The following is a 25,917-nucleotide window of genomic DNA, read 5'->3' as shown; positions in this document are numbered from 1 at the left end:
GATGAGCCATGAGAAACAAGAAACCCTAAGTTTTAAAAAAAATGGAACATGGATGCTGCACAATGACAACGCTCCTCGTCATAAGCAAGTTTTTCGTGAAGAATTCGTCAGTTGCTCCAACCACTCTACTCGCCTGATTTGGACCTGCAGACTTCTTTCTATTCCCCAAGTTGGAATCCATCTTGAAAGATCGCTATTTTCAATTCACAGAAGAGAACAAGAAAAATAATTGCTACACCCAGGGATGAATTCAGGGGGGAAGACAGGCGGAATCTCTCCCCCGAAGAAAATTCATTCCCCCTCGGAGAAACTCAAAATTTCAATCACAAAATGTAGAAATTACTTCATCCAAACTCCACTCCCCCCGTGGAGTTCATATTCCCCCCCCCGGGTGAAAATGTCTGAATTCAACACTGGCTACACCTCCAGGCTGTTCCAAAAAGTACGTGCCAGGATGCGTTCCAGCAGTGGAAGATGTACTAGGAATGAGTATTAATAGTGGGAGAACTATTTTGAGATAGATAAATCTGAACAACTTCCACAAATGTTAAATACTATTATATTTAGGAAGTTCGGTGTCCATCTGGACAGACCTCGTTTATTGGATTTAATTGAAAACATCTTTCCTTGTCTGTTCAGTCTCAAATTCTACAATATTAGAGCGTGATTTCTTTCCCTTCAATCTCCCTTTTTTTTTAATTCCTATTTTCTTGGAATTTCTCAACATTACATATTTAATCTAAGAATGAAGTGATTTTTTGAGAACGAAGGCGGATTCACAACGTCGCATCGTCTCATTCATCACTGGAGACAGAGGCACACGAATCTCATTCTTCGCTTCATTTCGTAGCAATGAGGCTGAGAAGTTAGAAAAGGCGCCGAGAAGCATATACGGTCACCCACCAAGGAATTCCACCCACTTCACTTCACAGCATTTGACGATGATCTACGGACGTTGAGCGGTTCAAACACAGGGAACATTTACAGGTGTTAAAAGTCACATACAACGATGAAGTGATAACTAAACAGTGAATAAACAAAACGGAATAAAGCTCCTAATGCTGGCACCGTTATCTGCTCTTTTGTCTTTTTTACTTGAAGGGCAACACGCCAACAGGAAGAAAATGGGATTAATGCAGTCCAAAGATTTATGTGTAAAAATGTTTCTAAAAAAAAAAAAAAAAAAAAAAAAAAAAAACTATTGTGGAATACTTTATGATCATAGAGAATGGAATAAATCAGGGAAAATTAATTTCTTCTAGTTGCCAAGTAGGTGGCGTACAAGTTCCAAGTCGAACTGGTAACACTATTATTTCCCATGATTCTTCAGTGACAGTTAGGAGGGAAAATTTTGAAGATAGCGACATACAACTCTTATACGCTTCGTTATACAGAAGCTTGTTCTTCTTCTTCTTCTTCTTCTTCTTCTTCTTCTTATTATTATTATTATTATTATTATTATTATTATTATTATTATTATTATTATTATTATTATTATTATTGTTGTTGTTATTATTATTATTATTTATTCGCGACGTGAAATGTAATTTCGAAGTTAACTCTAACTCAAAAATTCAATGGGTGCTCAGCACCCAGTAACAAGCTCCAACGAGTGCTTGAGCCCCGGCCCCCGCAGCACTCTTTTAGTCGGCGCCTATCATCTAATAACCTTAACAACTACTTAATTTGGAAGCAATGTTTAAAAATAATAATTATGGAAAATGGTGTCCTCAACTTTTACAGCTTATATGTATGTATCTATGGCGTACGTTGGAACTCAATATCGAGCGGAAGGTGAATTTTTAACATTCGTTTGAAAGAATGAAGAGAAAATCATTGCTTCCAATGCACCTTGTGTCGCAACGATGAAACATATTTTTCATGTTGATAATTTTCTAGTCTTGGATGTTTCGGTCAGCAAAACTTCTCAAGACAGTTTGAAGGTTAGACGTGCAGTGCTGTTGTTATTCCTTGTTCTATGTACGCGGAAGGTATTATTCATGTGTTGCGTCTAAGGCTATCAGAAAAATGTCAATTGTTGTCAACCAGGGCAGAAAGTGTATGGAGTCAGCAAAACGTACAATCTCTTGCGTTTCTCAAACATATTAGAAGGAGACAAAAAGCTATAATTAATTCTGTGACTAAAATTGATACAATATTGAAAAACTGGTCGAAGTTATTCTGATTTTCTCCTAAGTAATAGAAGTTCCAGTAGCGTGCTCCAGTAGCGTGCAACACTGTACCGCTACACTTCACTGTTATGTTTAGTGATAATAGTGCATTTTAAATCTGTGCACACTTGTATATAATGCTATTTATAATAAAATATTTTTATGCTGAGTTGACAACACTGTTTTATCTATGGCAAGTCTGTTGTTTTCGATAGAGCATTTTGTTCTCATTATATTGTGCAACTTTTGTTTTGATTGCTTTAACGGTTTTCAAGATATTTACTTTGAACGTACATAATTCCATGATATAATTTTTTGGTTATTCAAATTTTGAAGCACTGTAGCTGCTATCCTTCTGGTCAATAGCACCTTAAATTTTGCTCATTTTCATTTCTCATGATGCTCTATCAGATGTGCTGTGTGGCAATCAGATTTTAGCGACAACTTGTGAGACCCTCCCGTGCCAGTATTCTTTACAGATTTACTGAAATTCGCGATCTCAAATCACTCATTATTTTCTTCAAAGCTTTTGTATCTCCTAAAATTGAACATTGCTAACCGATATGGAATATGACCTGTGCTTCAAACTTATCCCGTTTTGATTCTGCTCTTAACTTTCTTCTTGCCATTGTTAAAAAGAGAGTTCCTTCAGTGTGTAGTCTTAACAAAACACAGCTCCTAAACAAACTTAATATACGGACTCTATTTACTTCGCTTGCAGGTTCTCCATAAAATTATCAATGGAAAAATTGACACCCAATTATTGCTTTCTGTTCCAAATTTTCGTATACCTTCTCGCCTTACTCGCAGTCATACGTTACTAACATATGTAATACCTGACTATCAATTATACAACTTCGTCATAGTTCAGACTAGCATCATTGTATAATTTATCTTCAGATATTGATATTTTTGACTTTGAAAATCATTTTAGAAACAATCTAAATTCTCTGTAAACGTGGTCTTTATTTTACATATATACATATATTATTATTGTTGTTTTTATGTACTTTGTTATATTGTTTCAGTGTAAAATGGACTTATATCTGTATCTGAAATATTTATTAATAAATAAATAAAATACTTAATCGTAGCACAAAGGCAACCAACACAAATCGATGATACTAGAAATAGTAATAAAATCTGAGAAAATTAAGAATCCCGCAGTTCACATGCATACCAAGTTACGTACTACAAAATGAGATCATATTAAAACGTTTGTTTGATGTCTTTCCATCGATATACATATCAATCAGAGATGTTAATTAATGCAAACAAGGTCGACAAGCAGCTTGTCCAAATTCCTAGTAGAACAACCACATTCACACTTTTTAATCACATGATTTGATTATTTTTTTCTTTCCTGCTGATCAAATTAAATTAGGCACATCCATCCAATGAAAATGGGATTTGAATGTCAACGAACTGTCTCCAAATTTAAATATATTTTAATATGGACGTCATGTAAAACAAGATGATGAAATCCAACTGTATCGCAATGGAATGCTTGTAATTCGGTTTACTATGTAACGCACACACAAATTTGATCGAATCAAAACAAGAAATCAAATCTAAGAAAGTGTAAGATCGGAAAATATTGTTTAGTTATTTACCGAAGATCTGGAATATGATCAAATGTTTCATCATAACACTCTACTGTGCTGTTAAGGAATGATGATATCTTATAGATAGCTACACGCGTTGTAAACAAAAGGAAAAAGAGGGTTGTTCGCCAATCACTTCAGTATTCTTTCATTCTGTTTCTAGGCAACTAAGGCCATAGGTGGAAGGTGAATGCTGAATCTTTTGTCATTTATTTCAAATTGTTTGGAAATCATATTATATATATATATATATATATATATATATATATATATATATATATATATATTACGATTATAGAATTATGACTTATTAAACATTATAGTTTGTCGGGTACTGCCTCTATTGTTGAAGAGCCTTTAGCAACGGAGCATCCAAAGCACCACGTCTTCTATCCGACTATCAGACGTCAGCTTTCCTTAACTGCACAATAAGAGAGCAGAAACATGAATATTTTGAAAATGCCATGAAAAAGTAACCATGATAGAAGCGACCGAAACGTAAGTATAAGTACGAAAATAAAAATGAAATCTTGGTGGAATGAAGAATGAGGAACAGGGAGGGCCCCGGGAAAACCCACGCACATGGTATTTGTCCACAATAAAGCTCACTTTGCGCTAGCTGGGATCGAACCAAGGACTCCATGCACAGGTATGAGTACAAAACATGTTTGCTGCGTGTAACAAAATAATGAGGAAGTGATCGACACCGAAGAGAAACAACGAAACTGGAGACAATTAAGAACAAAAAAGAAATTAGCTAATTACATTAAACTAGGAACAGCGTAGTCTAGTAATTAGAGTGTTCGACTCACACGGGTTCGATTCTCAGCCGGTGCTTCACCCAGCGTCATGAGGCAAACCGGGGAGTCAAGTGATAAAAGATGTGGCGGCCGCTAGGTGTAGAAAGCTCCTGATATACCCACTAGAGACAGGACGACGCAGCGCGCTGGCCATGTGTTTGTTGTTAGACTGGCTGTAGTTGTATCGGTCGCTAACAGATGGCGTTGGAGCGGCTCAGGTCTACAAGAAGCTGTTACGCCAAGTACACGGTTTGGTTTTACATTAAAGTACACGTATTTCTGAAATAACTAGCAGGCTTCAGTAATAGAAATTTGAATGTAACTGTATATGCCTCTTCAGATGAAAAATGAAAATAAAATAATTTAATGAACGAACCACTCTTATGCCCTTCGAGCTAGAGGAAACGGTTGATCAACGAAAGTTAACTTTATGAAATAATTGCTGGAATGAGGATTCCGCTGAGAAATCCCAAGGACTTGACGTAGTTCACTACAGACTCACATGGCCCAGAAACGAACCACGGATCCTTTGCGACAGAGGAAAGAGCTAGTTATCTCAGCCACTGATCTCCCAATTGTTCAGTTGAGACATAGGGGGAATAAGTTAACGCTAAAATGCGAAAGTGGGTTTGCTAGATGAGTGACGATTCTAACAATGACAAATTTGGAAGTTTAATGGTACATACTGTATTCATATGATTATTTAATTTCAAGTGCAACCCAAAATGGAACGCTATCTGTACAAATTTTATGATATTTGTTTCCGTAGGCTGTGAGTATCTTACCGTAAGCTATACGTTGAAAATCGTCGCACTAGACTAGACAAAACAGACACACTGACGCTGTCAAATTAAGAGACACTACATCTTCTTAATGAGCTCACGAACGCAATTTTTGCAGCGACTATTTCTTTTTTGTACTTTTAGGATTTTCTTCTTTTTTTATGAGAGACCCAGACAAATGAGGAGAATATAAAAACGCAAAAGGAATAGCAGAGGATGTTTACTGGCCTATATCAGAGGCCGATGACTGACATTTCTTCCAAAGCAGCAGCAGATGGGCTACGCACGTTCACAAGGGAATACAAAACTCTTTCTTCATTTCCTTAACACATTCAACACCGCATACTAAAGAATCACATTACACGCATTCTTCCAGCGAAAAAATAGGACATCATAAATGCACACATAAAATAAAGTGAAGGGTAAATATCAAGCGTTGATAGAAGTCATCCGAATGTAGGTATTTGCATATGCAATTCATTAGGACTATGCTGAAGATGTTTCTATTAAGACCTGTGTACGCTTGGATATATTTCTAACTGCAATTTTTATAATAATTCGAGAATGCTTGTCCATATATTTTTTTTGACAGAACAGTCCATGGAATCGAGTGAAAAATTACCTCAAAGTTAAGATATGTGTGTTTACTTCTCGTGATCCCTGGACGGATATGTTTTAAAATACTTCCACTGGAAGCGGCGTCCTCAAATTAGTATAACAAGTGCAATTAGAAACGTTTCTAACGTATAGCCCGTACTTCAAAGATCCTAACTTTCATATACAGATCCCATTAACGTATATGTTTAAAAATAGTTTCACTGGATTGGCATCCTCCAGTTAGTACCAAAAAGAAAAAAATATATAAATTTATCTATGCGTGGGCCCTTTTGGAGCCTGGAATTCTACAAAACTTCTGAAAAGAGATTATGGAATACCTGCAAACTGAAGTGGTTCATACTCCCCCCTACATCATTGGTTCCGATTCCAGATGATAATGATAATGAGGTACTTTCTCCAAGTTGTCAATTTACGTCTTTGATCGAACAATCTTTTTACTTCCATGAATCTAACTAGGACATAATTAACTCTCCTTTGTTAGGGTGAACTATGAGACCATAGAGGTACGGTTGGGCCGGCTGATTTAGGTTTTAAAAATTTCCAACTTTTTCTTTTTCTTTTCTTTTTATTGTGTGTGTAGTTGTATGTCTGAAATATGTGAAACACTAATCAAATTTCAGGTTCCTTTTATATATACAGCCATTGTGGGGTGTGAGGGGAGATGGGAAAATGTAAAACTGCAATCAACACTTTTGAATTATTTTTCCACACCCACAAACCATGTAAGTAGCAGCAAGCAAGGAAAAATAACGCTTGAATCGAGGTGAGGTTATTTTAACATCCCGTTCAGCAGCGAGGCTATATGAGACGTGGACCTACTGATTAACGTGGCATCCGAACCATATGATCTCCCGCCGGGAATCGAACCCGGGACTCCCACACCAAAGGCGCGAACGCTAATCGCTTAGCCACGAAGGAGCTCAACGCTTGGATCGAATCCGACCGGGACCATGCTATTTGAAGGTTGAGAAACACAATAACATGTTGATTTCCATATTTTCACTCTTGAGCACTTGTCCAATTCTCTTTAATTTGTCCAGGTTTGTATTAGCCGAAATAACTTGCAGCAACACCAACCTCAGTGAGGTTTTCTGGATTATTGTCATTCACACCAGGCAAATGCCGGAATGATACCTAACATACAGATACCAGGCCACTTCCTTCGTTTCCCAATCCTTTCTTCCTTCCCTTTCCTCGGATAGTGTGATCGCCGAGAGACGTCATTCCTCATGTACGTGAAGGGCTAATGGCCATAGATGTCGAGAGCCCAGAAATCTAATTCCTAAATCCTAACTCTTTTTATACATATATCGGGATTAAGTTTAGCCTCAGTCTGGATCAACTTCGGTTCTTTTATTTTTAAATTTTCTAAGCAGCAACATGAAACTTTATTCATATATAAAAAACAACGAAATATAATAAATTTTGCTGTCATAGATGCACAGATCGCCGAAATGAAGTTAGATGTGTTCATTTAACATATCTTTAACACTGAGATATAGATATTTTGCGCAAGATTCGGTCTCTTATTTCCAATATGCACTTGCATAGGTTTTGCTTTCCCCAGTAAGTTGTGCACTGACATATTGAAATGAAGTCCAGTCCTGTTTGAAATTTAGAACACTTTCTACTTGATATTACTATTTAACATGTAACAGTTCTTACCTTTGTCCCTGAGATTCCTGAACATCCTAGGACTACCTTTCTTTAATGGCGGAGTCCAATCTTTTACTTTTTCGATATCTTTGTCTGTGAGCAGTCGTCGTTTCAATCGAGCTGCAATAATATCAAGAAAAATAAAATTACTCATAACATACAATTTTCGATTAAAGTATTCAGAAACATTTTACAACACATGCATTTGTTCTGTATGGGAAGTTTTAGAAACTGCTAACAATAATCAACAAAAATTGGCTAACAGATATTTTGATAAAAAAGGCCTTGTGTCCATCTTAAACACAAATTAAACATAAGTTTCTTACAAAGCTGTCTATATTCTTTATTATAAATTAATATAAATTATATTGTAACATTTATCGTTAATTTATAATCAAGAATATAGACAGCCTTGTAAAAAAGTTATGTTTAATTTGTGTTTAAAAATTAGCTGTGTTAAATACGTTTTTCGTATTTAACTTCCCAACAAGCAGATCAACTGGAATATGGTTGTTAGTACTGCACACAGAATTAAGTTCTCTCTACGTGAAAGAAAACTAATTTGATTTAGATTTTTTTAAAAAAAAAATACATGTTTTTCTGTTTGTGTGAAATATGTGAAGAACTAATAGAATTTGGGGTATCTTTCATATACAGTCTCTGTAGAGGGGAAAAGTAGATTTGCAAGCAATACCTTTTTTCTTTTCTTTTTTTTTTTTTTGTCTCACACCCAATCTATTTACGTAATAGCAAAGAAAAGTAATGCTCAGATCGGATCGAACCTGGGCCATAGTATTTGAAGGTTAATTGGTCGCTTTGTAGGAATCGACAAATAAAATGAACCCACGCTGGATGTTTCCTGCGTCTGGATTACACTCCTTTAAAATTTCGCAACTCGACATACATTTGTAAACTTTGTTAATAAAACTACACTTGTTTACCAGAGAAATGATTAATGAAGCATAAATATACCCAAAGAAACGTGAGGATTACAGAAGCACTAGTCTCATATCTCATGCAGCAAAACTTTTGCTTCGAATTCTCAAAACAACAAATGAAAAAGTCGAGGAGAAACAGTTCGGGTTCAGGAGAGGTAAGGGCACAAGAGATGCAATTGGATTATGAAGGTAATTGGTGAAAGGTTTACAGAATAAGAGGTGTCAGTTGTATTTATTGATCCAGAAAATACTCTTGACTGCGTGAATTGAGAATTCTTGGAAGTTTTAGAGGTTGGTTTGGAATAGAAAGATCGAAGACTCATAAGAAAGTTATATATGAACCAGCAAATAAGCGTTAGAATAGGGGAGAAAATGACAGAGGAGAGTGCAACTGGAAGGGGAATTAAACAAGGATGCTGTCTTTCGCCAACAATATTTAATATATATCTAGAAGAGATAGTGAAAAAGAGCCTACATAATAAACATGGCATTTCGGCAGGAGGTAGAATGATTAGATATATACGGTATGAAGATGATATGACGCTAGTTATGAAATCTGAAAAGAAAGTCAATAAGATGTCAGAAAACTTGAGAAAGAGCAGTGAAGAATGTGGGATAAAAATTAGGGGAGTGTTAGGAAGACAAAAGTCATTGTGACTGAAACGAAGCGGTCAGTATCAAATATAGAAGTAGGAAGGGAGAAAACAGAACAGGTGACTAGCTTTCGATACCTGGGTAGTATTATAGTGAGGATATGAAGTGCGAATGTGAAATAAAAGCAAGGATATGAAATGCGAAAGAAGCCTTTAGGAGGAAGAAAATACTACTTTGTGGGACCTTGAACAAAGAATTGAGAGACTCATGAAATGCTTAGTGTGGAGTATTATACTGTACGGGGCAGAAACATGGATATTACGGAGAAATCATGAAAAATAACTGGAAGGTTTCGAAATGTGGGTGTGGAGAAGAATGGAGAGAATTAGCTGGGTCGACCGGAAAAAGAATGTGGGTGTTACAACCGGTGGGGGAGAAAAGAACAGTTTTAGATGTAATTGAGAACAGAAAAAGAAACTGTTTGGGACATTGGCTAAGAAGGAGCTGTATCACGAAGGACGTGCTAGAGAGTATGGTGGCAGGAAAGAGACGGAGGGGTCGAAGAAGGCTACAATTAAAGGACAATGCAGTGGCCGGTGGATCCGAATTTACCCGTCTTTAGTATAACGTAAAAACGCTGAGTTCATTGGTATCATAGGCAGTATCAAACAACAGATTAAATACATTTTCGTCAATTGAAAACCTGCCAGATTATTAACTTCCTTTTAGTTTTTATTACGCTAGATGTTAATCACAAAACGCCTGGAACATAGTCAACCCAACTTGCACAATGAAGTAATTTTCAGCAGCAACACATAAACTACGAAAAAATAGAATTCTTACAACGATCAGAGTGCTATATTTTCATACTTCTAAGAGTAAACATTCAAATTGTTTATCCTTTACGTGTTAACTATATAAACTTAACTAATATTCTAATAGCAGCATTTATTATAGTAAAAACTCCTCAAACTAAAACAATCTGCTTTTTTAAATATAAATATTCAATTTCTTTCATTGTTATAAATTATATACTAAACATTGTGCGCATTTGTGACCAGACTATTACTTTTAAAGAAGACACCTCTCCTCACAATTTAACATCTTTATCTATAATATATTTCTGTCTTTCTGCATATTCTCTCTCTGAGAAATGTTGCAAAAATTTTTGAGATTAGAATTCTCGGCAGAGAACGAACTGAAAAAAGAAAAAAAAAGCTTATTGAACTTGTCGAATCGAAATAAAATCATTTTCTCAGTAAGATTATAATAGCACTGTTTTTTACTTCCCAGATTAATGGTGTAAAAAAAAAAAAAAAAAAACCTTAAGGAGTTACCAGTGCTTGTCTTCTTCAAACTACTTTCCTGCCTCATTTGCACACCGATTGTAACTCAATCGTCATCGTTGAAAACAGTCCTGAAATGCATGTAGTGTTATTCTGGATGGTATTAGTCGTTTTCCTGTTCGAGTGGTTTACGGTGCAGGGAATATCAAAAATGTATCCGAAGCTAGATCCTGCGAGTACGAAAATGAAATGAAATCTCTGAGTTTTACGTCTCACGGTTATGCCGGTTAGGCTAAAGGAGATGGTGATGATGAGTAATGAATGAAATGGCGGAATGAAGAAAGTGGGAGGAAACGGGAGAACCCCGGGAAAACCCACCCACACGGTGTTTGTCCACCACCAAGTTCACTTGGCGGGGGCTGGGATCGAACAAGGGACCCCAAGCACCAGAGATGAACGCTCTACCACTGAGCCACCGCGGCCCCCCTGCGAGTACGAGTATGTGTATGAGGAGATTGGCTAAGAAGTCAGACACCATTCCTGAAGTGTGACACAGAGTATTGTCATGATCCAAATGTCACTGTTCAGATGCCCACATATCTGCCCGTTTACCACGAATAGAATCGCGTAACTGTTGTAACAGATGTGTAAACTTCCTTTATTGAGTTTCGCCACGTGGAACAAATTCGTGATACATGATCCCGAACATGTCAAAAACACACAATCAATAGCACTTTGATACAGAATAGGATTTGTTTGGAATTTTTGGATCTCGGAGATTCAGGTGACTTCGACTAGAACCTCATTACCCTGCTTTCGGGTTTGTACCTGTAAAACAACGATTCATTCTCCATGCTCATACTGGCCAGGAATGTAGAATCGTTGATTGTTCCTTACAGTTCCCTGCTAATGGTCACAAGTGTGTCCTTATGGTCTTGTGTGAGAATCCTCGGAGCAAATGTTGCCGATATACGCCACAATCTCATAATCTGCCTTAATGCTGGGAGGACCTGGCATACCTGCAGAGCATGGGAGGACCTGGCTTGCTAGGAGGACCGCCTCAACCAATAGGTTAACTGGTAGGCAATCAGGACTTTGGTCTGACCATGCAGTGGGCGTATCTCACTCCCTTAGATAATAGGGGTTACCTCGCAATTACGAATCAAGATGCACTATGTGAATATGGATATAATTGCATTTAGGGAACTACGGACCGAATGCATCTAGCGGAGTCGGTCCATAACTTAGACCGAATGCCTACAGTACGCCTGCCCAGTGTGGTAAGCATGGCTTAAGATTTGTAACATGAACAGATGGAAATGTTTAATTTCCACTCCAGCAATATCATGGACGGACAGTCAATCGAAAAATCGGATCTCACAAGTGGACTGGCCGAAACAATTTTCTCCTCATTCCGACTCACAGGCGACGGACATTCTTCCAGTATAGAAAATTGCAAACCAATACTGAATACTACTTGCCGTCTCTGTACCTGTTGTTAAATTTAAATGTTACTTTAATACAGATTTGCTATTCCTTTCAAGCATTCATTTCATACACGGATCACACAATACACTGTACGTAATCACAGTTCACTTAACAACGCCTCGGCTAAAGTGAATGATAAGACCATGATGTTACCACATATACTAGTATCAGCACTGAGGATAACACGGACTACAATTAATAAATTTTTTAAAAGGAAGCAATCTGGAAATTAAATGAACGACCTTTATGTACACGTAAGTGTTAATTTGTATTTATTATATATTTTATTGTTAATTGTATTTGATATAATGTCTAATGTTTTGAAACATTCATGTTCTGTAAACACAAATACTACTAAATAATAAACATATATTTCCCAACACTACTCCATACTCTGTTATTACGTGAAAATGGGATAATTTAACACTCTGAATTACTCCAAATACTTACCGGTATCCAACATGGTAATCATTTAGTAAAATCCGTGAGGTACACTCATGTCCAAAATTATTGTCGCATGTCTGTAAATATGTTGTTGTAGTAATATAATTTGATAACGAATTCGGCCGGTATTTCTTATAATGTTACTATGTGTATAATCTGCAAAGACATGTATGTGGCAAATTTCATGTCAAAAGAGCAGTAAACAAGAACAATAAAAGGAAAACAAAACTTTCTTGTCCATTTAGCAACATTCTGTTTTACTCACTCTAATTTTCGTATTTCTAATTCTTTTCCTATGAAATTTACCACAAATAATATACATTTCCCGATTACACACATAGTATCAGTATCATAGTAAAAGTAGCCTGCAAAATCATTATCGAATTATATTCTCACAAGAAGACAGTTATAGATATGCGACAATCATTTTGGACATGAGTGTACATTACTAACTCATTTGAGAACCTAACATTAAAAGACATAGAGATTAATTATACAGGTTTGTAAGGTTAGACAACAGGTTTATGGAATCCCTAAATGTGAATGCAATGCTACTTACGCCTGGGTTCAGCCTCAACCACTGATTCTAGGAAGTCCTGAGGAGTCATGTACAATTGTCCATCGTACTCTACTGAAGCGAACTTAATGAAGCGACGTTCTCTCGAGGTCAATTTCACAGCCTTTGCTGGTTCGTCGGTCTGAAAACAACAAAAGACAAATAACATTAATTGTGCCTTTCAGCACTCCAACTTGGTGTTAGTAATACTAATTACAGATTTTTTTTTTCAGAATCTCAAAAATCGCACGCATTCACTGAAAACAAGGTTTGGGTTAAGTACTATGATTTGGAACACTGAGCTAATCAATTTGTAACCACTTAGTATTAAAGAGAGCAGAAAGGACACGATTCGAGTTCAGAGCTCATGCTCATTTGATCTCAGGCCCATCCTAAGCATGAGGTAGAGCTAGAAGTGATTTCGGAATGATAATCAGGGCGTAAGATCGACAGTATGCCATTTTCCACTGCTTTGGTGAATAGTGTTGCCCACGAAAGAGACGAGACAAGAAAGAAGGTTGTCTCGTCTCGATTCTCGAAAGGATTTTCACATCTTGAAATTTTTTATCGTCTCATTTTGAAAATTTACGTACAAACTTATGCCCTGATTTTCTTTATTAATTTCATCCAAAAGTTCTCAGAATCATTTCACGTCATGAGTGGTCCACAAAGTATAGGGGTAGCACGGTTGCTCAGTGTTAGAGCGCTCACCTCCGGCGCGCGGGTCCCTGGTTCGATCCCCGACCAAATAAGCTTGTGGTTGACAACATCGTGTCCGTTGGTTTTATCGGGAACTCCCGTTTCCTCCCGCTTTCTCATTCCATCAATTCTTCCTTCATTATTCATTCTCCTTAATGATAATCTCCCTTAGACTAAAAAGGCATAAGCATAAGCCTGGGACGTTAAACTGAAAGATTCCTTTCATTTTATTATAGGAGTGATGGATGACTTGCGTACCTTCACACGTCGATAAATGCTCTTATGTTGGTACAGTTCGCAGCAAAAAATCCTTTAACATGAACATATAAGTTTATTGTGAAACGACGAAGTCTTTTGGTCCAAAATAAGTGTGCAGTGGAGGACGCCGAGGTTTCTTCTGGCGTGATTCGTGCTACGTAGACGTTACGTTGATTCCCTGCGCTGTTAGGCGTAGTTTCACAATAAACTTACAGCCTCATGTTGCAGATTTTTTTTTTTTTTTTTTGCTGCGGACTGTACCACCACTTTATCAATTTATAGATTATGAATCATGAACACTAAAACATTGTTTGAGATATAAAATTTGGGTAAACTAGTGTTGCCCACAAGATTCGTGAAACTTCTCGTCTCGTAAATGAGACGGAGATCATCTTGTTTGTCGCCTCGTGAGCATCACTAATTGTGAGAGTGATGAGGAAATCATGTCAGCGTAACAGAGAATAAGCGTCATTTGGAAGCAAAATGAAACGCCATTTTTAACTTCCCATGTTTATGCCCTTTACGCTAAAGGAATAGGGCAGATTGATGAAAGTGAATCATTATAAGAGAATAGGTGGAACGGTGATATGGTCGGAAACAGGACATGATCAGTAGGTTTACGATTTTGTTTCATGGGGGGGCTTTGCTAACTTTCAGAGGGGGGCTTTACCTGAAAATGTGAAAATTCTGCAAGATATTTCATATACTTTACTATAGTAAGTAAGATTTCGGGGCGGGCTTAAGCCCGGAAGCCCTCCCCCCTAAATACGCCACTGGACATGATGTCTACCAAAAACTCACTTAGTTGGGGATCACACAAGACGACAACTGCCAACATCCGAAGACAACCACAAATCACCATTTGACGTAATGCTGTAATATACGATTTTATTGTATAACCAAAGGCTTACAAACAACGTTCTCCATGGAATAAACTGCTCTCAAAAATAACGGTACAAATTTACTTATATTTAATTAACGGAATGCATTCTCCATGACATATTACATACAATATTCTTCAATCGCCATATACACACAATACGTATTCGTTATAACAAATCCAATGAACAGGGTGTTTCAAAACAACACCGAAAACGTTCGGAAGGTTATTTCTAACATTAAGACAATATATATATATATATATATATATATATATATATATATATATATATAGAGAGAGAGAGAGAGAGAGAGAGAGAGAGAGACCAATCTGGGTGCAGCTTCCTTTCGGAGTTATAGACTGCCAAAAGCATGAAAAAATGAACTTTAAATGTCCATAGCTATGGGACTATGGGAACTACCGTAGTCGAGTAGGAACTATTATGTGTCCTATCCAAATATCCATGTTTCAGAATCCTGAGGTACTTCCGCGACAATTTTCATAGAGGTAGTTGGTGAGTACTTCAAATTATATGCCCGTAGCCAAACTCCCTCTATAAAAATTGTTGTGTGAGTATCCCAGTATTCTGAAACATGTATTTTTGGAGAGTGCACATAAGTAAAGTCTTGACCCGACTACGGTGGGTCCCATAGTTTTGGAGCTATGGACCTTTAAAACGTTGTCGGTGTTGTTTTGAAACACTCTGTATAGCCAGAGGGCGATCGGGGCAATTGTTCCCCCAGAAGAGAAATTTTGTTTTATATATATATATATATATATATATATATATATATATATATATATATATATATATATATATATATATATATATATATATATATATATATATATATATATATATATATATAAATATAAACCTATCTCAGAGTTTGGAGCTCTTAAAAGTAGCTCTAAGTAGCAGTGTTACAACCCACCGCCTCCCCAGAAGTCCGTCCTGGACGCGCCTCTACTTCCAGCACCTTCGTAGCTAAATAATTATAGAGCTCGTACGTGGGAGACTAGATCTCGATTTCCAATTAGAGTCCATACGGTTCAGATTCCAGTTGAGTTGTAGGTTTATGTCTGGTATGACCTCGATGCTCAAAAAGAACGTTGAACTCAGAAGCAAACAAAGGAACAAACTCCATATTTGGTTCCGACGCGCACGAACATTCTACCTATGAAAAGCGAAATACTTGTTTTCCAACAAAGAAAGTGCAAACTGATCTATGTTGACGTATCTGATTCCCAGAATTTAACTTTTCCAATTTTATGTATCTTTACAACTATAGACCAAAAACAGAAATATTTTTTTCTGTTCGTTTTTCGCGCTTAATTAGGAGACCAACATAATTCTTTCCATTTTGTCGAATTCTGTTTCATTCCCAATGTGTAAGAAAAACGGCAAATCAGTTTTAAGTAGTTATAACTTTGGTTCAGTCAAGCCGTACGCTGTATGAGGAACAAAAACAAGAAGTATTCGTATCAATGAACAGAGTGCGTCCTGATCCTGGTGGTCCCTTCAGTCCACGGAGAAAGTTACTCTAAAACAAAGTCATTTAAATCGTAGAACGAAGGCCAAGTGCTTTAATCAAAATGAATTATAAGACTGTAATGATTGTTTAAGTTGTTATATAAGCTGCATGTAATATGAGATGACAGAATAAATTTGCATTGAATGCTCAGAAAGGAACTCTTATTTGTCTAGTTTCAGATTACAGCCTACGGAATTTCCGTTACAATATCTTTGTGTGTTGACGATAAAAGGAAATAAAAAGAAACAATGCTACACACACAACTGACGCTGAGATTTGTAAAAGATCTAATGTTACCTTTCGCCACACACAATTTACAAATTACCAAACTGAGCTAGCAAGATTGACGCTTGTGTGATGTTCCAATATATTGATCACAAGGTGACCAAACGTCCCGTTTTAGCCGGGACAGTCCCTTATTTTCAACCGTTGTCCAGTGTTTTCTGATTCTCAAACGGGACGCCTAAATGTCCCGTTTTTAAGCAAATATGACCCAGGTGTCCCGAAATTATTATTCAAAATATAAATGGTCAATGCAAATTCTACACTCTTGAGTACCAACACTCATTGGGAAGGTTTAGCTGTGTCTGGAACCTCTGAATGTTCAAAAGGGAATTGAGTGTTCTGTGCTTTGAGTAGTACTTAAGTTAGAAACGCTGTGATATCAGTTTTACTTGTGTATTTTGTAAATTAAAAACACTGCTGAGTCCCAAAATGCAATGTGCAATGCCTCCCCCCCCCCCAACCATCGCCGATTCGTATGCGTCCCGTTTTTGAAAGTAAAAGTTCTGGTCACCTTGTCAATCGACCAATATTTTTGGTACTCCGATACGAGGATCACTACGAAAGTTTTGAGATGTGAAATAACTTACATACTTAAAATCAATTTAACACTTACATTTTTTCAAAGTATTCACCATTACACTGTACACACTTTTGCATCCTCGAAAACTACTTTTTGAAGCAGTGTTGCCAGTCTTTTTCTGCAAGTGTTGAAAGTTCATTCTTGTAAGCCCCTACAGCTTCTTCAGGGCTGCAAAATCTCTTCCCACGCATGCGATTTTTGATTCTGGGGAACAGAAAAAAATCACACGGGGCCAGGTCAGGGCTATACGGCGAATGAGTCATAAGTTAGACCTCCGTAGATTCTAAAAACTGAATTGTGATGTTGGCCGTGTGTGCGGACGCGTTGTCATGATGAAGCAGGATCCCACGCAATCCAGTTCTTGGACGCAGTTCCCGAAGCTTCTGGAACACTTTTGTTAGGCAGTGGTGTACTACTGAGCAGTAACAGTTCTTTGTTCTTCAAGTGGAACAGTTGTAACATGGCCAGATTTGGAGAAGAAAGTTGCGACCATCTTCTTCCCCACACTTCGCGGTCGCTTCACTTTCGTGGGTGGATTTTCGTCTGGAAAGATCCAAGTCTCGTCACCAGTAACAATGTCAGAGACGCGTCGAGAATTGCCTCCATCAAATCTTGCAAGCATTTCTTCACATCATTCCACACGCATGAGCTTCTGCTGTTCAGTCAAAGTGTGAGGCACTCAACGAGATGAAACCTTCCTGAGCCGAAGATGATCATAAAGAATTTTTGTTACTGCTGGCGATCCAATGTTCACTGTAGATTAAATGTCCTTGAAAATTGTTCGAGGATTTTCTCGAATCATTTGTTCCATAACGGCAATGTTGTCATCTGACACAGCTATTGCCGGACGTCCAGCTCTCTCTTAATCTTTAAGCGATGTCCGGCCTCTTCTGAATTCACCAAACCACCGAAAAATTGTAGCACGGGAAGGAGCAAGGTCTCCAAATGCCCCCTGCAAACGGTCAAGGCTTTGTGTCTCGTTCAAACCACTTTTGAAATCGTAAAGGATCATTGCCCGAAAATGTTCCCTTTCGAGCTCCATTCTAGACAGCCGAATACTGCTCACATCAACAAACAAGTGAAGGCGATACGGCCACGCCGATAAGCGAGGCGAGTTGAAAATTACTTCGCTTCTTCGCTCTGGATACCACTACAGAGCACAATTGTTGGAATTCAAATACTGTGCCACAACAATGCGTACTTCAAAACTTTCGTAGTGACCCTCGTATAGACTATTGGCATTTAATATTTTGATATTTCGATATTTTCAGTATTTCAGTATTCGATATTTCGGTTAATCAATAAAGTTTCTATATTAAGAGCGCACCCACGAGAGGGGTTCAGTGGGTCCGGACCCTCCCAAAAAAAATCTTCGTAACTCGACATACATTTGTACACTTCCTTAATAAAATTCTACTTGTTTAGCGGAAAAATACTAGACACAAATTAAACATGAGTTTCTTACAAGGCTGTTTATATTCTTATTATAAATTAACGAGAATTGTTACAGTTTCGGAGGTATATCACTTCCTTCTTCAGACTACTACTCCAACTGAAATCATAGATAACATAACATAATTTGTTATCTCTACCAATCAAGAATCATTTTTTTTTCATTTTTCATTAAAATTCAAAATATATGCCCATTGTTGTGACAATTTTAAACTCTTAACAGAAATAATACATTGTTAACTAATCTTTATATTTCTTTTAATATATATTAACTAAATTAAATACCAATTAACTATCTAAATATAGAAATTTGTGTTTAAGATGGACACAAGGCCTTTTAATAAAAGTAAAAATACTAGATATAGATTAAAGATTTGACCTTACTCATCATCTGTACTATTTCTTAAAATAATCTAATTTTTATTATTTTTCGTGAGAATGTAGGTGTTAGTACTTAAAAACTACTTATCCTTTTTTCGAGTGTAGAATAACACCCATACATAAACATAGGCCTTGTATTACTGAAGCCTCCCAGCAAAAATTTCTGGGTGCGCGCCTGTTGTAGGATCGATTTTTAATGGGGCCGCGGTGGCTCAGCAGTAGAGCGTTCACCTCTGGTGCATGGAGTTCCTGGTTCGATACCAGCTCGCGCCATGTGAACTTTGTGGTGGACAAACACCGTGTGCGTGGGTTTTCTCGAGGTTCTCCTGTTTCCTCCCACTTTCTTCATTCGGCCATTTCATTCATTTCTCATCGTCACTGTCTCCTTTAGCCTAGCCGACATAATCGTAGGATGTAAAACTCGAACATTTCATTTCAGTTCATTTTCTATTTTTAATATCTAAATTAGATTTCATACAGTCCTAGCAAGAGTATCGATTTGTCCATCACTAAAGAATGGATGCTATAGACTGGGCAGCTGCAGATTCACCTCGCATTTTCATGGGTACAACTTAATCCTGGTAAGCCGAGTAGTGACTCAAATGAAATCAAATGAAATTACAGTAGGACGTCGATAATCCAAACGTCAAAAATCCGAACTTTTTACATTTGTCCCTACAACCTTTTTACATTTTGTGTTAGCGCTAGCAATAAACAAACAATGTCGGCGTTGTGTAAAGTCGGTGTTTTTACAAAACCTCATTCATATGTAACTGTTTGTCATATATATTTTTATTTTTATTTTCTTTTAGGCCTATACAAGTTAAGTTTTAAGTGTGAGCGGTTATGTAACGTAACCGTGATGAAAGTGGCAAGTGTGTTCGGTTTGTCACGAGGGACAGTGTCCAAGGCCTACAGTCACATCGGTGCGGAGGAACAATGATCAGAAGAAAACCTTCAGTGACAGATCCCGACAAGTATTAAACGGATTGTCACTCAGAACCGTCGTGCGACTGCGGTGCAAGTGACGAATAACTCAAGCAGCACTTCCCACAGTCTGTGTCGAGAATCACCGTTTGTCGTCAGTTACACGGCATGTACACACTGGTGACACCGCTTATACGGCGCGACATGAATGGTGCCGCGAGCATGCAACATGGACCGGTAATGACTGAAAACATGTAATTTGATTGGATGAATCACCATTCACTTCATTTCAAACCATGGGCCATGGTTAAGTGTGCCAGATTCGAAAAAAGGGGGACAATTCACAGTGTCTCCATCCAATGCGAAACACGGTGGCGGTTCTGAGATAGTGCGGGCCACAATATCCTTGCTACCAGTGAATGCTTTGCTGACACTTAGTGGTCATGTCACTGCCCGTGATTATGTCGCCATTTTAGGGGATCATGCACATCCTACGGTTTAGATGTTGTTTCTGTGCAATTGTCATATCGCAGGACGATAATAAGCCCATTGATACAGCTGGAGGTGTTGTGGAGTGGCTTTGGGGAACATCAGGATGATGATGAACACTTTCCCTGATGAATCTCCTGGCTTGAACACAATTAAACATCTGTGGTCTGTATTGTAGACACGCTTTCCACTATTTCTCTTGCGAAACTGAGTGGTTCCTGCAGATAGAACGACGTCTATGATTCGATTCGATATCGTACGAAAGGTCTTCTGAGTGCGAAAAGTCAAACGCCATTTTAATCTCGTAGGTTGTAGTGTTTTTAGATGTTTCCATTATTTTGATAGCCATTTATATATCCACAGGGAATTGTTGCCGAATCTCCCGTTTCAAAGGGGCGCATGTTAGCCACATATAGCTAAGAAGAAGCTCTGAAATTTATATCTTTCAAATGAATGTCACATGATTATCTATCCATTCTAGCAAATGAACGGAAACAAAAACTGTACAGATATATAGATGGAACGTACACGAATCACGCAATTTATGTGTTCCACAAACCTACTGCTCGTTTGAAAATGTTACTGTGGAGTGTAGAAGTATTCCAACCATGAGTAGCGATTACTCGTGGGGAAACAAAGGTTATATAGCATTCCTGTGAAACTGGGAGGTCTTGGTTATTTGGATTATTTGGCAGGAAATGTCACAGCCAACAAGCAATAACTCCTACTTGCGTGCTTAGCTTCATTATTTAGAAGTTGGTTTTCAGAAGTGTCGGTGATGTAATTAGGATTTATGTGGTGATCCTCTGACCCAGGTGGACGGCGTTTCACCTAAATCATCACACGCTTTCAACATCGAATGTTCGTTCGTCCTTTCTGAGTGTCATGCACGCACCGTCGCCTGCATTCTCCTCACTGGATTTCACATCCATTCAAAGCGGTTGGAAATAAAAAATCCTAACTTCAAAATCATCATTCTGAGTTTCATTAAACGAAAAATTAAAATACTCTAGTGTGATAAGTAAAGAAAGTGACGGGTTTCCTTTTACACTGTGAAAATATGGAAGACTTCCAAACTAAAGGGGTCCAATATTCTAACTGGAAGTGATATGATCATCAGTTTCGGTTTGATTAGGTGGGTCTAAGGAATGAAACTATTTCTTGGATGCTGAATTCATTAAAAAAAAAAAAAAAAGCACATTTGTATCACTTTCGACCAGTGGTGGATCTAGCCCAGGGCGGAAAGACCTAGGCCCCTCCAGTTTTCTGAGTGACAAAAATAATTAAAGCTATTATTTATATATTTTTGGAAGTTTATAGTAAACTCATGATATACCTACAATAGTCTGGGCTCTGTCTCCACCCCCAGTTTTTACCTTCTAGATTAGCCCCTGTTTCCGACTTAATAGAGAGATAGGAGTAGACTGGGAGACAATAAGTAAGGTTTTCTCGTCTCGTCTCGATTCTCGAAAAGATTTCCTTGTCTCGTTTTGTTTTGTGAATTTCCCTACAAAATGTATGCCTTCATCTTTTTCTTAATTTTATCTAGGAGTCATTAGAATCCCTTCGCGTCAGGAGAGATCCACGAAGGGTGTGATATAATAACATTCAAAAAATATTTAATATTGGAGTATACTGAATATATATTGAACAGTATTTGGCTCCGCGTAGCCTAGTCGTTAACATTCTCGTGTTTGGTGCTAGCGGTTCTAGGTTCGATTCCGGCGGGAACACACGGTCGAAAAATTGTAAAAGCTTTTTCAGACCAGTAATCCTGAGTGAGGATTTTTGGGTTTTCCTCATTTCCACCACGCAACTGCCGGAATGGTACCTAACACACAAGTACCAGACCGCTTCCTTCCTTCCCCAATCCTTTCTCCTTCTCCTTCCTCAGAATGTGTGATAGCCAAGGTACGTCATCCCTCATGCGTGACAGGCTAACATACTCATGCATGCCGAAAGCATAGAAATCTACTACATCCTAATTCTTGAGATCTAAGAACTGAGTCAACTAGTATTGTCCATGAAATGTTGTGAACTTTCTCGTTTTGCTTGGAATTGAAAGAGGCACTCCTCATCTCGTTTGCGAGACAAGAATCCAAACAAGATGAGAAATTATTCATCTCGTGCGCAATATTAATATCTAATATTGTTTTTATGCTCAATAAGAATCAATTTGAAGCCCAGCGCGGGCGCCTTTGGTACACGGAGTCCCCGGTTCAATTTGCGATCGAAGCGGCTGGAAATTTGAATGCACTATGGTAGTTCGGATTTCAGCTTAAACTGTATGGTCATGTTTCATCTAGCCTCGATGCTGAAAAGGAAGACTAAACTCTAACCAAGAATACTGAAGATTTCAACCATTTCCAGTTACAGTAAAGCAACAAGGGCAGGGATCAGCTGTATCCTAGGGACACTAATTCATATGTATTCACCGTTCCTAGATATCTTCTACCGTTTTTGCTATATGACCATATGACCAGTATTAAAACCATAAATGGAATATTTCTACCACTTCCAGTAGCAATAAAGTGATATGAGAGGCAATGAACCTATTCTTGGATCGTTAAGATTTTTTTTTTTAAAAAATAATAAAACTTTGTTCATATTTTTCTATTGGACTTAAACCAACAGTAAATGCAAATTCTGCTGAAAACATAGAAAGCATTGATGCCAACTCCAAAGGGTGTTCTGATTCACTAAAAGTCTCTAGTTTAAATTTAAAATATCAACTTTATCATTTTCAACAAAATATGGAATTACTATTAGTCTACAGGGTGATCTAAAACTTAGTCTTTATATGTTTATTATTATTATTATTATTATTATTATTATTATTATTATTATTATTATTATTATTATTATTATTATTATTATTATTATTTATATTTTCAAAGTTAAATCTGGTTATTTGTAGACATTATGAAAGTTTGAATGAACAGGTACTACCATGAGCAAAATAAATGACGCGTCTCTTTATTTTGAAGTTTTTTGAAAATATCTCCGTTTTCTTTATATGTTCGAAATTTCGGAAGGTTTCCCCAGCAGGACAGGTTAATAACAAACCCGTTTTTAATATTTGTGTTAGATATTAGCTTAAAATAAAGAAATTAGAAGCAAAAAACATTAAATCGACAGAAATCTCGAGAATTACCAACTCTGCTAAAGTGGGAAATTTTCAAGAACGCGAGGGAATTCTGCAGTTCAACACGAAGCAGCGACATCTATGTCATTGAGAGAAATGTGGATTAAATCTACAAACTAAACTTTTAACGAATATTTCTAGTATGTCTTATTATATTCATTATCTGCAAACTCCAAATATATGAATATATGCTAAGTATTAACATAAAGATAGAGCAAATAGTGGAAATTATCTATGGAAAAGGACGAATTGGTAGGACGATCGTAATGAAATATCGTCTTTACCGGAACAGGCTCAGTTCACGTAAAAAAACAAATAGCTCAGTTAGTTAAAGCAATGAGTTTGTATGCTGAAGGTAGCGGGTTCGATCCCATGGAAGTGCCGTTGTCATTTTTATCTCTACAGTACGGTTATTTTATTTATTTTTTTATGTGGGAAAGAATTAAATTGTAACGTATGTGTAAAATTCATGAAGATACCAAAAAAAGAAAAAATGCCGTTGTCGCACTTGCATTAGCGTCCCTAATTTTGTTTGCAAACAGTTTCGTAATTATTTCCCCTGTGCTCACTGCTCACCATATGCTCGCTCGCGCATAACGAATGTTTCCCAGTAAATGTTAATTCTAATTTGGAGAATTTTATAAAGTTTCACAATATTTCTCACTAGATACTCTTCTATCTACGTGTTTGGATATTTTGATAACAGATGTCCCTATTAAATGTTTAATTTTCCCTAGATGTTTAATTACGGAAAAGTTTAACAATGTATTTGTATTGAATTGAAATTGTTTTGAATTTACTACATAAGGTAAGTAGACCGAAGGAGGAGAACTCAAGTAATTGATATTCTACGTAAAAGCAACCTATTGTAGAATGATGATGCTTCTTACCTTCAGCACATAATCTTTACGTTAGAGAGTCAGACAGAGAAAAATCCTGGTTTTTCCTCCTCTATGACCACCCATCTTAAACCTCTACATATCATTGTTCGTCTCACAAAATTTCGGTGCTCCAAAAACATTCAAATAATAATAATAATAATAATAATAATAATAATAATAATAATAATAATAATAATAATAATAATAATAATAATAATAATAATAATAATAATCCTGAATATGCCATCCTTACATAATGTAAGGATATCTTAGTTTCCTAGTTTAAATCTTAAATATCTTAGTTTAAAATGCTTTCTTTAGTACTTATTTGAGCAACCTTGTAGGAGGGGGTACGACTTTTTATTTTGCCCCTCTCATTTCAGTACCCTTCCAACAGAAAGTAATTTTTGATAAGCAGGACAGACAAAATGAATCAGAAATATATTTACAGCATCCTCTCCCCTTTCATGATTGGAATATCACGTAATATTTTTTATTCTACGAAAGATGGCCCTGTGCGGTTAGGGGTAGGTAACTAAAAAAATACCTAATATATAGCGCCCCTTGATTGTAATATTACCGCTTCTTTATTTGTACGAGGGAGCCCCTACACAATCAAGGGTGACAAAAAGAATAGGAAGAGTGTCTATTGATTCCAGTGGTGGATCCAGCACGAACTCCTGGGGGAGGGGAGTTGAAGTGAAACATTCTTTTGATGATGTGAAGCTGTCACAAATTACCACTTAACTAAACTAAACAATAGTGGGGGGAACCGGAACCCAGTCAGTTTAAATTGATGTAAAAGTTTAATTTTTGGCTTCATATTAAAAGTTGTGGTTTCAAATGAGAATTTCAGTCCAAGTGGTCAATCATCAAATCTCGTGGGGCTCTTCAGTGTAGGCTAATACGGCCCCCTTATGAGAAAAGGTAAAATTATTAACATGTTTATAACTTTCGAATTTTTCGTCTATTTTAAAGAAATATTTTGCTTCGTATTAAAGTGTTGGTTCCAAATGACAAATTCAGTCCGAGTGGACAATGATCAAATCTCCGGGGGGGGGGCTCTTCAGTATAGGGGGCTACGGCTCCCTTATAAGAAAAGGCAAAAATATGAAAATGCTTATAACTTCCGAATTTTCCGTCTATTTTAAAGAAATTATTGGCTTCATATTAAAGCCTTGGCTTCAAATGACAATTTCAGTCCGTGTGGACAATGATCAAATCTCGGAGGGCTCTTCGGTGTAGGGGTTTCGGCTTCTTTATGGGACAAGATTCACGTAGTTGATATTGCAAAATTGTTTTGTATATATAAGTGGAAACTTGCACCATTTGGTTAATTTTACCTCGTATGTTTTGCAGATTCATATTCCAAGCAATAGTTACTTCGCAGAGCTAAAAGAAGGCACTTACTAGTTTCATTAAAATGAAATGTCTTTTATGAGAAGTTCTCATGGAGCCGACGAACGAA

The 25,917-nt window shown here is 37.1% G+C and overlaps 1 protein-coding gene across 2 annotated transcripts in view; it reads right to left on the bottom strand.

Annotated features, from left to right (window-relative positions):
- Positions 1–25,917, bottom strand: part of MICU3 (Mitochondrial calcium uptake 3) — a 330,518-nt gene that overhangs the window by 105,863 nt on the left and 198,738 nt on the right. For both annotated transcript variants that reach the window (XM_081752946.1, XM_081752947.1), the window contains exons 2-3: positions 12,941–13,079; positions 7,641–7,751 (exon numbers count right to left, since the gene is read on the bottom strand). In XM_081752946.1, the coding sequence (XP_081609072.1) occupies positions 7,641–7,751; positions 12,941–13,079 (250 nt within the window). The remainder of the gene's footprint in view (positions 1–7,640; positions 7,752–12,940; positions 13,080–25,917) is intronic.

This window comes from Thermobia domestica, chromosome 3 (assembly GCF_964235325.1).
Source record: "Thermobia domestica chromosome 3, izTheDome1.hap1.1, whole genome shotgun sequence".
Taxonomy (NCBI): domain Eukaryota; kingdom Metazoa; phylum Arthropoda; class Insecta; order Zygentoma; family Lepismatidae; genus Thermobia; species Thermobia domestica.
Note: the sequence above shows the minus strand (reverse complement) of the source record. Positions and strands in the feature narration are given on the sequence as shown.